The sequence below is a fragment of the Zeus faber genome (genome assembly GCF_960531495.2).
Source record: "Zeus faber genome assembly, chromosome: 12".
NCBI lineage: Eukaryota > Metazoa > Chordata > Actinopteri > Zeiformes > Zeidae > Zeus > Zeus faber.
Window position 1 is genome coordinate 13,016,567 of NC_137196.1, and position 14,267 is coordinate 13,030,833.

General features: G+C 40.9%; 1 protein-coding gene across 1 annotated transcript in view; it reads right to left on the reverse strand.

Annotated features, from left to right (window-relative positions):
• Nucleotides 1-14,197, reverse strand: part of tnr (tenascin R (restrictin, janusin)) — a gene marked incomplete at both ends in the record, with an annotated part of 108,679 nt that extends 94,482 nt beyond the window's left edge. Inside the window, 2 exons of the mRNA XM_080011295.1 lie at nt 12,830-12,955; nt 14,126-14,197. Coding sequence (XP_079867421.1) covers nt 12,830-12,955; nt 14,126-14,197 — 198 coding nt within the window. The remainder of the gene's footprint in view (nt 1-12,829; nt 12,956-14,125) is intronic.
• Between the last annotated feature and the right edge of the window lie 70 nt (nt 14,198-14,267).

The window sequence follows — 14,267 nt, forward strand, 5'->3', positions numbered from 1 at the left end:
CATAGCGAGGGGCCTCAACGACATGGGATTGAATCAATAGTGAATCAAATCGTGACAATTTATAGCGAAATCAAATTGAATGGTGGTGTCCTGGCTGATCGCCAACCCTCATTCAAATTGAGCTTGTTGAAAAAGATAGCAAAATCTTTGGATAAGTCCTCGTCTGAGGAAAAAAATTGCAGCTACCTGTAGCACAAGAGCCAGTGCTAGAATCCATCCTGCTGTCGACATGGCGGTCTGCCGCTCCTCTCCTCGCACAATGGATGCCTAGAAATAGAAGAACAGTAAAAAAAAAAAAAGCAAATGAAGTGAGATAAGGTGTAAGAGAGCGGTTAGGACAAGAAAACTTCAAGGGGACCGAGGCGGGTGCCCTGGGGAGTCCCAGCAGCATCTGCTGAACGTCTGCAAATGGAAAGTAAACGTCTCTGATTTGATGGTAAAAAAAAAAAAGAAGAGGAAAAAACAAAACAATGAACCGTTTGAGGAAGAAATAACTCTTCCAGGGATTAAGGGACGTGAGAACCTTGGAATAGCTTCCTCTAAAGAACAAACACTTCGTCTCTTCACACGAGGGAGGACCGAGGGAATATTGGTCGCTGAAGTGTTGATAAAAGTGATTTCACTGGAAACTCGTCTACAGTGATGGACCTCGGAGGCATCCTTCACCCTTAAACATACTCTTAGTAGACCCACAATAGACCCGTCCATTTTATTTAGTCTTTAATTCACATTTTTGTCTCTTCGTCACTCTTGGGAAAATGTAAATGTCTCGCAGTCCCTGGACTTTGTCTGCTGCTCATCATAAGAGCCACCACACTCTCCCCCTTCTCTCTGTCGTTCTTGTCTCCATAAAATTTCTAATAATTTTTTAAATTAAAGTTTTAATTGAAAGGGCCTATCTGTTGCTCTTTAACACCTTGACCTCCTGCCTTCAGCGTTTTTGCTTTTCACGGGAGCTATGTAAATATTTCCTACCATCCTTTTTGCGGCCCTAATGTTGTATTTCATAAAATTTTCGACATCGGCTCTTCACCTCAAATTAAATATTCAATTTAAAGGGGAAAGGAGGTGAGATTTCTAATTGAGGGAAGAGGCGTCCAAGGTTAAAGGCGGCAGTGATTTGAAGATCAGGGATGACAGAGGCTCCAATCGGACGGAATATCTAAGAGAAACGTGTCGTCTTGGGTGAAGAAATAACAAAAGGTAGGTTTGCGCTTTGCTGGAGATTGGCAGGGGAATATTCCCCTCCAAAACCAATTGTGCCTGTAAAAACGATGAAACACCAGCGTTAGCAACACATGTGACAGGCAAAACATGTGAAATTTGCTCATGAGCAGAAAGGTGTGTGTGTGTGTGCGTGTGTGTGTGTGTGTGCGTATGTGTGCGTGTGCGTGCGTGTGCGTGTGTGTGTTTGTGTGTGTGTTTATCATGCCCTTGGTGATCCAGCCGCCGTGCAGCGTAGTGTCAGGAATCTTTTATCATGACCATGCATCTCATGTAAGGGGAGCGCCGGAACGCTCTGAGCTCTCAGGTCGGAACCAAATCGAAGCTGCCTTATCACTTGACTTTGCCAGGTTATCTTGATCATTTAAGGGGGGAGAAAACATTGACATAACCGTTTATTTACACACAAATGGGGAACTCAAGCCTCTGCCGCAATATGCAAGAGGCCTGTTTCGGTATTCGAGGTGCCAATCTCCATCTGATAGACTTGTTATTGATGGAGATGAGTTCCCTGGATTGACTCTCTGCATCGATGGAGATCATCGTTGCCGCTTCCCCATCAGTGAACGTTTTCTCGTGCAGTGTTTCCCGACCTTATGTCTCCCACGGCACACTTCTTATAATACAATAATCCCACGGCACATTACTATCTCTGAAGAAAAACAAGAAAAGGCAGAAGATGACTATCCTGTCAACCACGAAAATGTGTACAACTGTGCTTATTATTATGGCCACTTATAGTGATTGATGCAAAAACGTGTACAACGGTGCTCATTACAAACTGTTTGTTTGTAACGAACAAATCTCTCAAATGACTCGGGAGTCTGGAGTTCACTCAGTGAACCGGTGAAATTTCGACTCATTAACCGAAAATAATTACAGAGGACCAAATTAAAGCCCAAGGCAAAGTTTGTCTGGGTGTAGTTCATCGCGGATGGGACTGATTCTGTCCACAAAAAAAATGAATAGGTTTTGACCAAATTAATTGGTTCTCGGGTGAATTCCACTCACAACTCAGAGCCGAAACCAACTCCTCTGACTCAAGTTTGTCGTTCACAGGAATTCCTCCCTCGCTCACCACGCGTTACACCAACTGAACTAAACAAACAAGGAGTCGGAAAATTGAACGTCTCTTTGCTGAAAAAAAATTGAACCTTTCATCGCTACCAATAGTTCTCACTTTTAGGAAGAAACTTGAGCTTGCTCTGCTAAACACAGAGCTGCCGTTCTGACTGGAACAGATGAATTCAACGAATCAGTGCGGCCCCGCAAAATTGATCTTGCAACAACAGAGCTAGTTCACGCGAGTCTTCACGTGGAACTGCTGCGTTTTTAGTGAGTGTCGGCGTGTGAGGCACTGACACAGTCATAACATGATGAAGATGACATCACGACCATCAAGATGGCATCATACAGTATATCACAGCGACACGAAACAAAGGAAGAGCGGTGAAGGTCACGTGTTTCAATCCAAGTCCATTTAACATGGTTGTAAAAGACTGGAACCCGCCACGGCTCAGCACCCTTTCCTTCTCTCCTCACTTTCATTCCGGAGTTCCCCCGCACGCGACAGCGGCTCCTGTCCCGACACGATACGAGCCGTTAAACCGGAGGATTCGCCGAATTAATGAGAAGCATACAGTATAGACGGGGGGAAGGAGCGGGATGGACAAAGCCAGCTGGAACGCTCTGTTTCACGGCCATTAGCGAGCACGGTGCCGGTGTCTGCCACCACCCTCCATCCCCCACCACCGCCACCACCACCCCTGTCCTCAGCCATCACGGTACGGCAACAATATGGCGGATTTCGTCCTTAAAGGATGGGACGGTGGAACTGTGACGAATGGCCTTGCACGCTTCCTTTACTCACTTCCAGCACCGTGCATGAAATGGAATCGCTCTATGGATAATAACTTAGAGCAGGCGGTCAAAAATAAAAATTCTAAGGTCATAACTTTAAACTGTGACACTCAGCATTTTCTCATCGGAATGTTAAGGAAGAGAATAAAGTAGTTATATATTGCTTTTCATTTCATTTCAATAACGGTATAGGGCGAAAAAAGCCATTTGCTTGCATGTTAAGTTACTCTGCTTCGGGGCTTTTTCCATAGTTTATAGTGCTATACATTAGTGTCATTCTATATATAGCTTCCAAAGCCGTGCAGTTTGAATGGGATTCAAAGTAAGTTGTGCTTTAGATTTTACTTTTTTTCAGTCATTAGGTTGCGGGCCAATGCCTACGAGAAATCAATGTGCTGCTGCGTGCTCCGAGAAAATAACAGCTTCATTGAGGGAGAGAGAGAGAGAGAGAGAGAGAGAGAGAGAGAGAGAGAGAGAGAGAGAGAGGGCACGCACTTAAGCGGTGACACGCTGGGTCACACACATATCAACAGTGGGAAAAAAAAAAAGAGAAATAAACAGCAAGACAACGCACAGAGGTTTATCAACCGTTTAAAATCCCATCTTCCCTGACGGTGATTAGATGTGACAGTGTGGACCTCCATCCAGACGCCTCCCCGCTCCTGAGCTGGAGCACCGGAAGAATTTTGTTTTGCATGGTCGCAGGTCATTATAAAAAAAATATATATATATATATATATATATATATATATATATATATATATATATGTTGCACTTTACAGGTTGACTGGCAGTTTTATTTGAGGATATATTCGGGTTAGTGCTTGAGGGTAAATAAAACTGACAAACCAAAAAAGGTCGTAAATTAACCCTTTGCGAAGGTAAATAAAAGTGACAGTATGGGAAAGCAGTGAAATATATGTATACAGATTATATTATACAGTATATTGTAGACTGCATATTACATTACATTATAGTATATAGTGTTATATAAGAACAAAATATGTACTCAGCTATTTTGTTCTTATGATGGTTCAACTAGCATTAATAAATGTACTAATTGTCAACAGGTTGGAAGTTAAGTGTCGATAATGTAATATAATTCTTATCTTTCTATCTTCCTATATTTCATACATTTTTTATTATTTGATTTTGTTTTGTGTTCTTTTTTTTGTATTTGTTTTTGTTTTGTTATGTTCCATATTTTGTTTTCAAACCAAGGACGCCTATTTAACCCTGCACTTAAACCTTTAAACACTTCTGTACAAACACAATATTTAGATCCAACGAGTCAAAGACTTACACCTCCGAGTAGAAATATGTAGAAATCCATAAACGCATCGCCAAGCTGGAAGTCAGAGGTGGAGGTGAGACATACTGTGTGTTTAAACCGCACAACAGCATTTCACAGTGAAACACATTAAAAAAACATATCTTTGGAAAGATTGCATTCCTCTCTGAAGCGGAGTTCAAATTTCTCTCTCCTAATATCTCCCTCTTTCATGCGCCGCATGGCTTGGGTGGGCGGTGCAGACTCGAAATTGAATTTGAAAAAAATTCACAGTGTGGTCACAGTTGAGAATGGGATCGGTTGTAAAATTAGGCGCTGGGGGTCTTAAAAAGGAGCAGATTCATTTTCCACGTTTTCTGATGTCGCGGCGGAGAGAGACGGGGAGAGAGAGAGACGGAGAGAGAGAGAGAGAGAGAGAGAGAGAGAGAGAGAGAGAGAGAGAGAGAGAGAATAAAGGATGGGATGGAAGACAACTCAAGCTGAAGCAGAGTGTGTGTGTGTGTGTGTGTGTGTGTGTGTGTATGTGTGTGTGTGGTACACTTCTACCCACACTAACTTGATTCGTAGTGGTAATAACATCTTTAGCATGCAGAATTATAATTACAAGTAAAGGTGCTGCACACGGCAGGTCGGATAAAGGTTAAGGACGACTAATAAACTCCCTTTCCAAGACATCATTTCGCAAAAGTAGTATTACTGCAACTATATGAGCATTCCTGTGGCCAAGGTGATATAACAGTGTTATTACACTATTACAATACTGTATAACACTGCAACAATTTCTCAAATACATAGTACTAATGTATACCTTATAAACCTATGTATCCTGTGCATAATATCACAATTTGTAAGTTCTGTATATTTTTATATATTGTATTTGGGTATTTCTGTAAATATTGCTTGTTTTAAATTGGATGAATTTAATTCGATTTTCTCTTCTTTTTTTTATTAGATATAAAAAAAAAAAAGACTTACGCTTTTTTTTTTTTTTTTTTTTTTTTAATAATTGGTCAGTCGAGAAATGCACCAATCATCACTAAGACAATTTATTTGTACATAAAATTGCTCGTACAGGGCTGTTCTTCGCTTCCGCTTGTTTTAAGTTGTTTGTTAGTGCAAAATAAGCTTAAATCATACTGGAGTGAGTCTAAAATGTATTCAAAAATGGCTTGAGCTGTTACTGTGATGATTATCTTTTTTCTATCTTTTTTATGGAGGCGGGGACAAGGGGAGTGGGCCGTCCTCAGTCTAATAGGAACTTGATGCTATATATATATATATATATATATATATATATATATATATATATATATATGCAGCTTTATGCTGCACAGAATATTACACTGACCAGAGGTTAGGAAAGAGGAAACCTTTATCTTCTTCCTCATATCCATCCACATCAGTAATGACATACCTCAGTGGGTCGCCCCCAAAGAATGAATAAAAAAGACACTGACTCTAAAAGGGACACTCATTTGTAAAAGGTTCGGGTGCTGCTCTGTCCACATGGATCCCCGTGGATCATGTCTATCGATAATATATCTATCTCTCTTTCTCTCTATATAGCTCTATCTACTATATCTACTATATCTACTATATCTACTATATCTATCTATCTATCTATCTATCTATCTATCTATCTATCTATCTATCCAACTACCTACCTAACTACTTTTTTATGCATATACTGTATCGATCTTTTTTCTTTTGATGACAATACCACACACTGAAAATGTCATTAAACTGTTGTTTCTCGAGGGGAGAACGAGAGCAAATTCATTATTTTTTTAAAAGTGCATTGTATTAAGAGTTATATAAGCAGAATTTGGCAGCTCGATCTAAAGGGAAGAAAACCTATGAGCATGTTGCATTGTTGATGCATTGCGTACTGCTCTAGCAGTGCCAGTGCATATGGCACTGTAAGGAGTGTTAGAACAGCATGGCCTTCAAGCACAAAATAAATCAAACGGCCTCCTACTTGTCCATATTGATGAGCGGGTAGGGGAGGGGCAAAGGTGCTTAAAAAGCTTAGAACCTAAGATGGAGGAGCTAAGGTTGTCAGTTTATGCCTTACAGACAAGTTGTGTAACAGCTCATAACTATGCATTTCACAACTTTTTGACCATAAAAAAAAACCACATCAATTAATTTTCTATTGTTCAAACTATTTGATTTGTTCAGTGAATATAGTCTTTATCCCTGTTGTGAAGCAGATCAGATAGATAGATAGATAGATAGATAGATAGATAGATAGATAGATAGATAGATAGATAGATAGATAGATAGATAGATAGATAGATAGATAGATAGATAGATAGATAGATAGATAGATAGATAGATAGATGGATGGATGGAAGGACAGACAGACAGACAGACAGACAGACAGACAGATAGACAGACAGACAGATAGACGCATATCATTTCATTAAACATACAACATATGGATCCACTGGGGCTTGCGTCATGTTAGAAAGGAGGTTGGGATATCAGTAAAGCACGGCAGGGGGGCTCCATTATCTCACACTCCCTCTTCCCTGGACACCGCACAGTGCAATGCCATGTGTTTTTTATACGTAGAAATCTCTAGTTAAAACAGCTCTGAAAGAACCAAGTTAAAAGGCATTATCTATAATTGGAATTGAGAAGAGAGAGGAAAGCTCTGTCTGCTCCAACAACGGTATCAAATAATACACTGGGAATGCATTAAACAACAATATAATTGAGGGGAGCAGCAAACAATGATTGAAAAGGGTTCACAGGAGGAGTGATGGGAAACAAGAAGGATGGATGAGAGAGAGCGAGAGAGAGAGAGAGAAGAAGCTGGCTATAGAAGCTGACATTTTTCCTGTTTTTTGTTAATTTTTAAGGTTTATTTTTTATCGTTGTCAATTTTTAGGTTTATTTTTATGTATTTGTTTATCATTATATTAATTGAATTGCAATGTATTGTTCACCTTAGGTTTAATGTTTGTTTGTTTTATTGTTTGTTTATTTATTATCTATTATATATCTATTATCTATTATATAAAAATCTATATTATTTTATATATATATAGATAAATGATCTGATTATTAATTGTATGTTTCCAATTTTTCCAATCTTCTAGTTGTTTTTTAGCTTAGTTGGATATCAGATAATTCTTATAATTCTTTCTTAAGGTTTATTTACTACATTGACATTTACATGACACCTTATTACTTCAATATTGTAAATAGCTTGTGTGAGATTCTCCTTCCCTCTCGTGATAAATAAAGTATCCATCCATCCCCCTATATACATATCTATCTATCTATCTATCTATCTATCTATCTATCTATCTATCTATCTATCTATCTATCTATCTATCTATCTGTCTGTCTATCTATCTATCTATCTGTCTGACTATCTATCTATCCAAATATTTATCTATCCATCCCTCTATATATCTATCCATCTATCCATCCAGACATCCATCCATCTATCCACCCATCCATCTATCCATATATCCTATCTATCTATCTATCTATCTATCTATCTATCTATCTATCTATCTATCTATCTATCTATCTATCTATCTATCTATCTATCTATCTATCTATCTATCTATCTATCTTTCTATCTATCTATCTATCTATCTATCTATCTATCTATCTATCTATCTATCTTTCTATCTATCCACTATAGAATTTCTTCAGTGGTCTGTCCTTTTAAAGGTGTGAGGGAAACTAGTTCTTTGGATAATCTCCAGTCAGGAGAGGGAATCACTCTTCTTCTGATCTACTTCACCCTTGTTTTGTGGGATTCTATCTGATTCCATTTCCATCCTCCACCACACGCCCTCTTGAAGAGGAGGATTTGCTCTCTTCTTATTTCATCCTGCAAATTCAATCTTTCTATGTGGAGACATCGCTCTGGCTGACGGCATATTTACTGCGAAGGCTCAACGGCTAAATGGGAGGCCGCGGTTATTTTCTTCCGTGGAAATCTCCCTCTCTCTCCCTCTCTCGCTCCCTCTCTCCCTCCCCCTCCATTTTTCTTCTGTTATCCTTCCCTCGCTCGGCCCTTTCGAAGTGAAGCCGCCACCCCCATTTGCACAGGTTAATGGGCGGCCGCCCGGACACGGACTCTAGCTCCGCGGCGGGCCCTTCACTGCGTGGGTTAAAGCTCCTCTTCATACACTACACCTCCATCCCTCCATCCCTCCATCCCTCCCTCCGCTTCCCTTTGTTCTTTTTGGATCACCCAATATCTGCACTCGTCTCCCTCTCACTGTCTCTTTCTCCGTCCCGGTGTCTCTCATTACCTCCACCTTGTTAAATTGGACTCTGGCAACGTTAGGGTGCTTTTCTCATTATTCCCCTCGTTCTGGCCAAATTGCCTTGTCTTTCAGGATCATTGAGCTCTGCTCATTGGCCGCCACCAGCGATGGGCTCTTTCTCATTCCCGAGAACCATTTCGATGCCTCGATGGGGCCCGCGGATGGATTTTGGTGCCGGTTGCTGCACAAGAAAGGCTCTGAGAAGTCTGAGTACTCAGTGCTGCTTTTTGGCCCATGGACCCATTATTTAGGCCCAAACTTCTCACAAGAGCTATTAGAGAGAGTGACAATTCCTTTTTTTCTTTTTTTTTCTGTAATTATTATTTTGGAGCCAGCAACACAACGTTCACAATTCACATATAGACCTATCAGCAACAGATTGAGGATATAACAATAAATCTGACTGTCCTTCAAAACAGCGCATTATGGGCCAAAGTGATAATCCACATTGCATATCTGACACTGTTTCATGTGCATTCAAAAACCTTTTATTATATAATGGAGCCTGGAGGGCCAAGTCAAGTTTATTTATATAACCCGCGTAAGAATGTTTGAGTTGCATTACGTGCACAACGAACATGGAGATGCATTTGACACTGAAGATACAGAAATAGATTTGACCACCTGGGGGTGAACTAGTCTATCATAACCAAACCTCAACCAAAACAAGCAAGTCTCCAACTTGGTATTCTTGGTTTGTTTTGGTCATGTTATAATAGACTAGGTTTTAACGCCCGGATAATGTGTCGATTTCTATGGGAAATGTGGGCCTTTGAGCACTTTGAGGCTGTACTGTGATGAGGGGCTGTATAAATAAACTTGACATGACGAGCGCGCCCTCAGTCTTGTATCGGGTCTGGGACTGTGGATTAAGGTTCATCGACTCTGCTGATTTATTTATTTTATTTCGGCCAGTGCACGGAAAAAAAAAAAAAAAGTTTTGGAAAAAGATGTCGAACTTACATAAAAGGCTCTGACATTTTTTTCACCCAGAGACCAGTGTCGTGAATTAATAATTGACGTGGCCTCTGGAGACCTACGCTTGCCGGTGAGATGGAAGACTGAAAGAGGGTGGCGCACGGACGGATGTACACGGACAAAAAAAGAAGAAGAAGAAGAAGAAAAGAAAGAGAGAGAGCGAGAGAGCGAGAGAGCGCGACAGAGAGAGAGAGAGAGAGAGAGAGAGAGAGAGAGAGCGAGCGGACACCAAAGAAAGAAGGAGATTAGAGAGCTACCAGAGGGTAGAGAGGAAATTAGATAGTGGAGGAAACTTTTTTTTTGTAAGTATGGGATGGAGTGCACATTATGAAAAAAATGGGGCAAGAGAGAGAGAGGGATGGATAGGGATGGATTGTTGGAGTCCTTTTTGACTTCTCAAAGCCATGAGTCTGGAGGAACAGAATGGCTATTTCTTTTTTGTTTCCCCCCTTCATTCTCCCACTGTACACTCACGGCTCCCGCGTTCCGTCTCCACACAATGGATGGCTTTTAGCAAGAGACATTTTCCATTTTCGGAGTTGGCCGTTGGTCAATTCGGACAAAAAAGGAGGAAAAGAAAAGAGAAGGAAAAAAGAGAAAAGGAAGAGATATAACAACTGGCAGCGGCACACTGAGCCCAGAAAGATGGAATCGCGGGCCAGATACGGCGCCGTGCCGAAATTTTAGCTCAAGTTCAAGTATTTTGATATTTTTATGTATTTATATTTTTTCAAAATTTGTCATTAAGCATTCACACGTTTCTAAACTCCAAGCAGGCTTTTATCTTCAGTGTGGAAAAACCCATTGTTCCTGATAGACCCTTCCAACAAAATGCTTAGCGTCACAGCAGATCAAACATCATGCCACTGAATGGGTGCGTGGATTTTGACATGTTGTTTTTATCACCCTATTTCTCCCCCACAGCTCCGTCTCTCTTTCTCGCTCTCTAACAATAAGAATTGTTCTCTCTTTTTTATAAAGCGCTCGCTTCCCGTCTCTCTGTGTGTGTTTGTCTTTGCGTCTATGTGTTTCAGCTCAAGTTCCCATAAATCATCTGTCGCCGCGGCTGTTTATGTTCTTTCCCGGAATAAAAAGTGTCAAGGTCTTCCCTCGCAGGTTTCATTGTAAATATCGGCGACGAAAAAAATAAAAACAGAAATAAAAAAAACAAAAACGACGACAGCAACACAATCCTCTAAGCCGCGGGATGGATGACAGAGCGGGACGGGGGGTGGGGGTCAGAGAGATTGACGTTTTTCGGGAGGAAAAGAGACGCCGACTCCACTCGACGGGAACCGGATTCAATTACTGCCTAAAGCGCTTAATACGGTGCAGTTCATTTAAAAGCCCGGTGTTAAAGTATTTCTTATTATTTTTTGTTGACAGGCGGCATCATCCATGGTGAGATTGTCCATTTTTGTTTTTAATTCATAGATCATACTGCATAACACCAATAAGGCTTTTTTTTTTTTTTTTTTTACCAGTATAACTCTTATATGCAGTGGTGTAGCGGTGTCAATACAAAACTAATAAAAACCTACCTCTAATTATTTCTCAATTGCCTTACAATTGATTTTCAAGTGCTTTTTGTTTCCCCCCCATTTACAGAGCTGTTGGGCGACACTTCCATATTTGTCGCTGGTTTTAACAGTCTAAAGGTGCAGTAGGAGAGGCGAAACCGGTAACACTGTAGAAACAGCACAAACAATGAATTATGAGTTACACAAAGCTCCCGGGGAGGTGTCCCAGGTAGGATTAATGAACACACCGAGCAGTGAAATGAACCCGTGCGGGATATTCACAAATAAAATTAAGCTTTGACAAATCTGAAAAGCTGTTTAAGCTCCGGATTATAATCTAGTCCAAGTTTGACCACTATAAGTACAGTAGTTTGTGAGCTACATGTGGACGGGTCTGTGTTTAGAACAGAGAAAAAAAAACGGTGAAATCCGTCTTCTCTGTTTTCACAAAATAAGAATAAAGGTTTCAACGAATCTGAAATAGGGTCCGAAATGCTGTTTAGGCTTCTCGGAGCGACTCCCAAGAGTTAAACTGCCAAAATGCTTAAATGCCTCAGGAAAATCATCTTTAAAAGAGACAACAACAAAAAAAACAAAAAAAAAACGTTTACCTCATGAACCGTAAATATTAAATGGCTGAGGCAAGAAATAAATTATGCAGAGAGGAGCGGGGGAAAAAATGACAACTACAATAGAGAGACATCTGCTTGAGGAGTGACATCATTCAAATCCTTTTTTATTTTTACAGTTATTGTGACCTGAACGATTATTTTTTTTCTGCCACAATGGCTTATGTGTGGCACTTTGTCTCTATAATCGACAAAATATTCACTTTAAGTAACATTATCTGAGTTTTACTCTCTTAAATTATTGATTGGGAGAGGCCCGGGTGGGTAAATCTTCCATTATTGATCGAGTATCAGTGGAGTCCCATTAGTAACCGCGTTCATTATTGATCAGGCTGAGATTGCAGTGAAAACACTTCCGTAATGGTTTGAACAACACGGGGTCCAATGAGTCGCTCTTCAATGGGTTACCTGGGCCACGGGAATATTGATCCCGGTTTTATGACACACAATAAATATTTGAAGAGGTGTCATCATCTGATCGATCGGACAAGTGATTTCTCTGGTCGGAGACTATGAATGAGCTCCTAAATATACATAAAATATCAAAGTTAATTAACAGCATCACTCTAAGTATTTCTAGGTTTTATGTATTTGTAGGTATAAATAGATAGTGTGTAATAATAAAATGGGGATATGGAGCAGAATATGGAGAACGTAGCAACAATGTATTGACTTTTTTTTTCTTTATGTCCGATGGATGCTATAAATCAAAATCTTGTTTTGCATGTATACGCCTACTGGGGGATATTGTAGTTATAGATTATTTAAATAAAATATATTTTTCCATATGATACACCATGAATCTTAAAGGTGTATTAGGTATTTTTATTTCAATATTAATTTATTTTTAAATATTTGTTTTATTGATTTATTAATTTATATTTATTTTATTAAGTTATACTTTATTGAATTAAATAAATGTTTCTTTATTCTTTTTTTTTTTATATAACAAAATGTTCTGTTATTAATTTTCCCTATTTTACCTCTACAAGGGGAAAAATATTTTATTAGCGTTGAAAATAACTCTACTTCGGCGTTGAATGCAAACTTCTGTCCATCCTTTCCAGGCAGGATGCCCTTGAGCACGTCCTTCACAGATGATCGCTGCAATGGGTTCTGCTGCTGCTGGATCCCTCCATCGCATTGTTGCTTGTGCTAAAGAGATTTCAAGAGGGATTACGGACTTATCCCAAACTACTCTAGGAGGAGGACAGGCGCATGTTTGAAGTCTGGAAAGCGCAGCATCGCTGGCGGCCATGTTGTGGCTGAAAGCAAGCACAAATGGAGTGGGTCGCCTCAGCTCCACCCATGGACTGGAAGATCAGGACTCCGTGCTGTGAGTCTCAGGTCAGATCAGTGGTAGCGATGCAAGACCCGCAAACGATTCGTTCGTGGCGAACAAATAGTTTCAATGACTCATGCGTAGGGGGTCACTCCGCCAAAGGAACTGCTTATTATTTCCGCTCACTACTCGGAAACTGCAGCAGACCGGTCGACGGCGGCGATCTGTGGTCAGTTATTTCTGAATAATGACCGCTGTCTGTTGAAAATGACGGTTGTCACGGGCAGCCACTTCTCCTCCGGTATTTACATCCCTGGTTTCACATGCCCTGCGCGCGACCGGCTGGCTGCAGATTATCCCTCACACAAAGCCTTTATCAAGATGCCACATTATAGCTTTAAGAAATGTGATGGAGCTTAACGTCTACAATAAAACCTCGGATGGAGATATTTAGATGTAGAATGTGTTGATAAATCAGGAGTCCGCATGGGTTGGTTGTATAAGGAAAGACAACACAATAACACCTATGAGGGGCTTTCACACTCTATTATATTCTGAAATTCTGAGTCTGTGTCAAAGAGGCGTTGAGACAGAAAACCTCCTGTAGATGGGAAGCTGCTTCTCCTCCATCTTATCCCTCCATCATCCCCTTCTTCTCCTCCTCCTCCTCGTCCCTCCATCAACCCCTCCTCCTCCTCCTCCTCCTCCTCCTCCTCTTCCTAGCCCTTCATTGTCCTCTCCTTCTCTACCACTGTCCCTTCCTTCTTCTGTCCCTCCATCATCCCCTCCTTCTCTTCCTCCTAGTCCTCCATCGTCTCCTTCTTCTTCTACTCCTAGCCCTCCATCGTCCTCTCCTTCTCTGTCACCATCCTCCACTTCTTCTTCCGGCCCTCCATCGTCTCCTCCTCTCCTCCTCCTCATCCCTCCATTGTCCCCTCCTCCTTCGTCCGTCCCTCCATCATCCCCTCCTTCTCTTCCTCCTAGTCTTCCATTGTCCGCTCCTTCTTCAACTCCTAGCCCTCCATCGTCCTCTCCTTCTTTACCCTAGTTCCCTCCTTCTCATTCTTCTGGCCCTCCATCGTCTCCTCCTCCTCCTCCTCCTCCAAGCCCTCCATCGTCTCCATAATCAGCACTGACACGGGCGCGGGGACAATAATCCCCATTGATTAGAAAGTTGTGATCAAA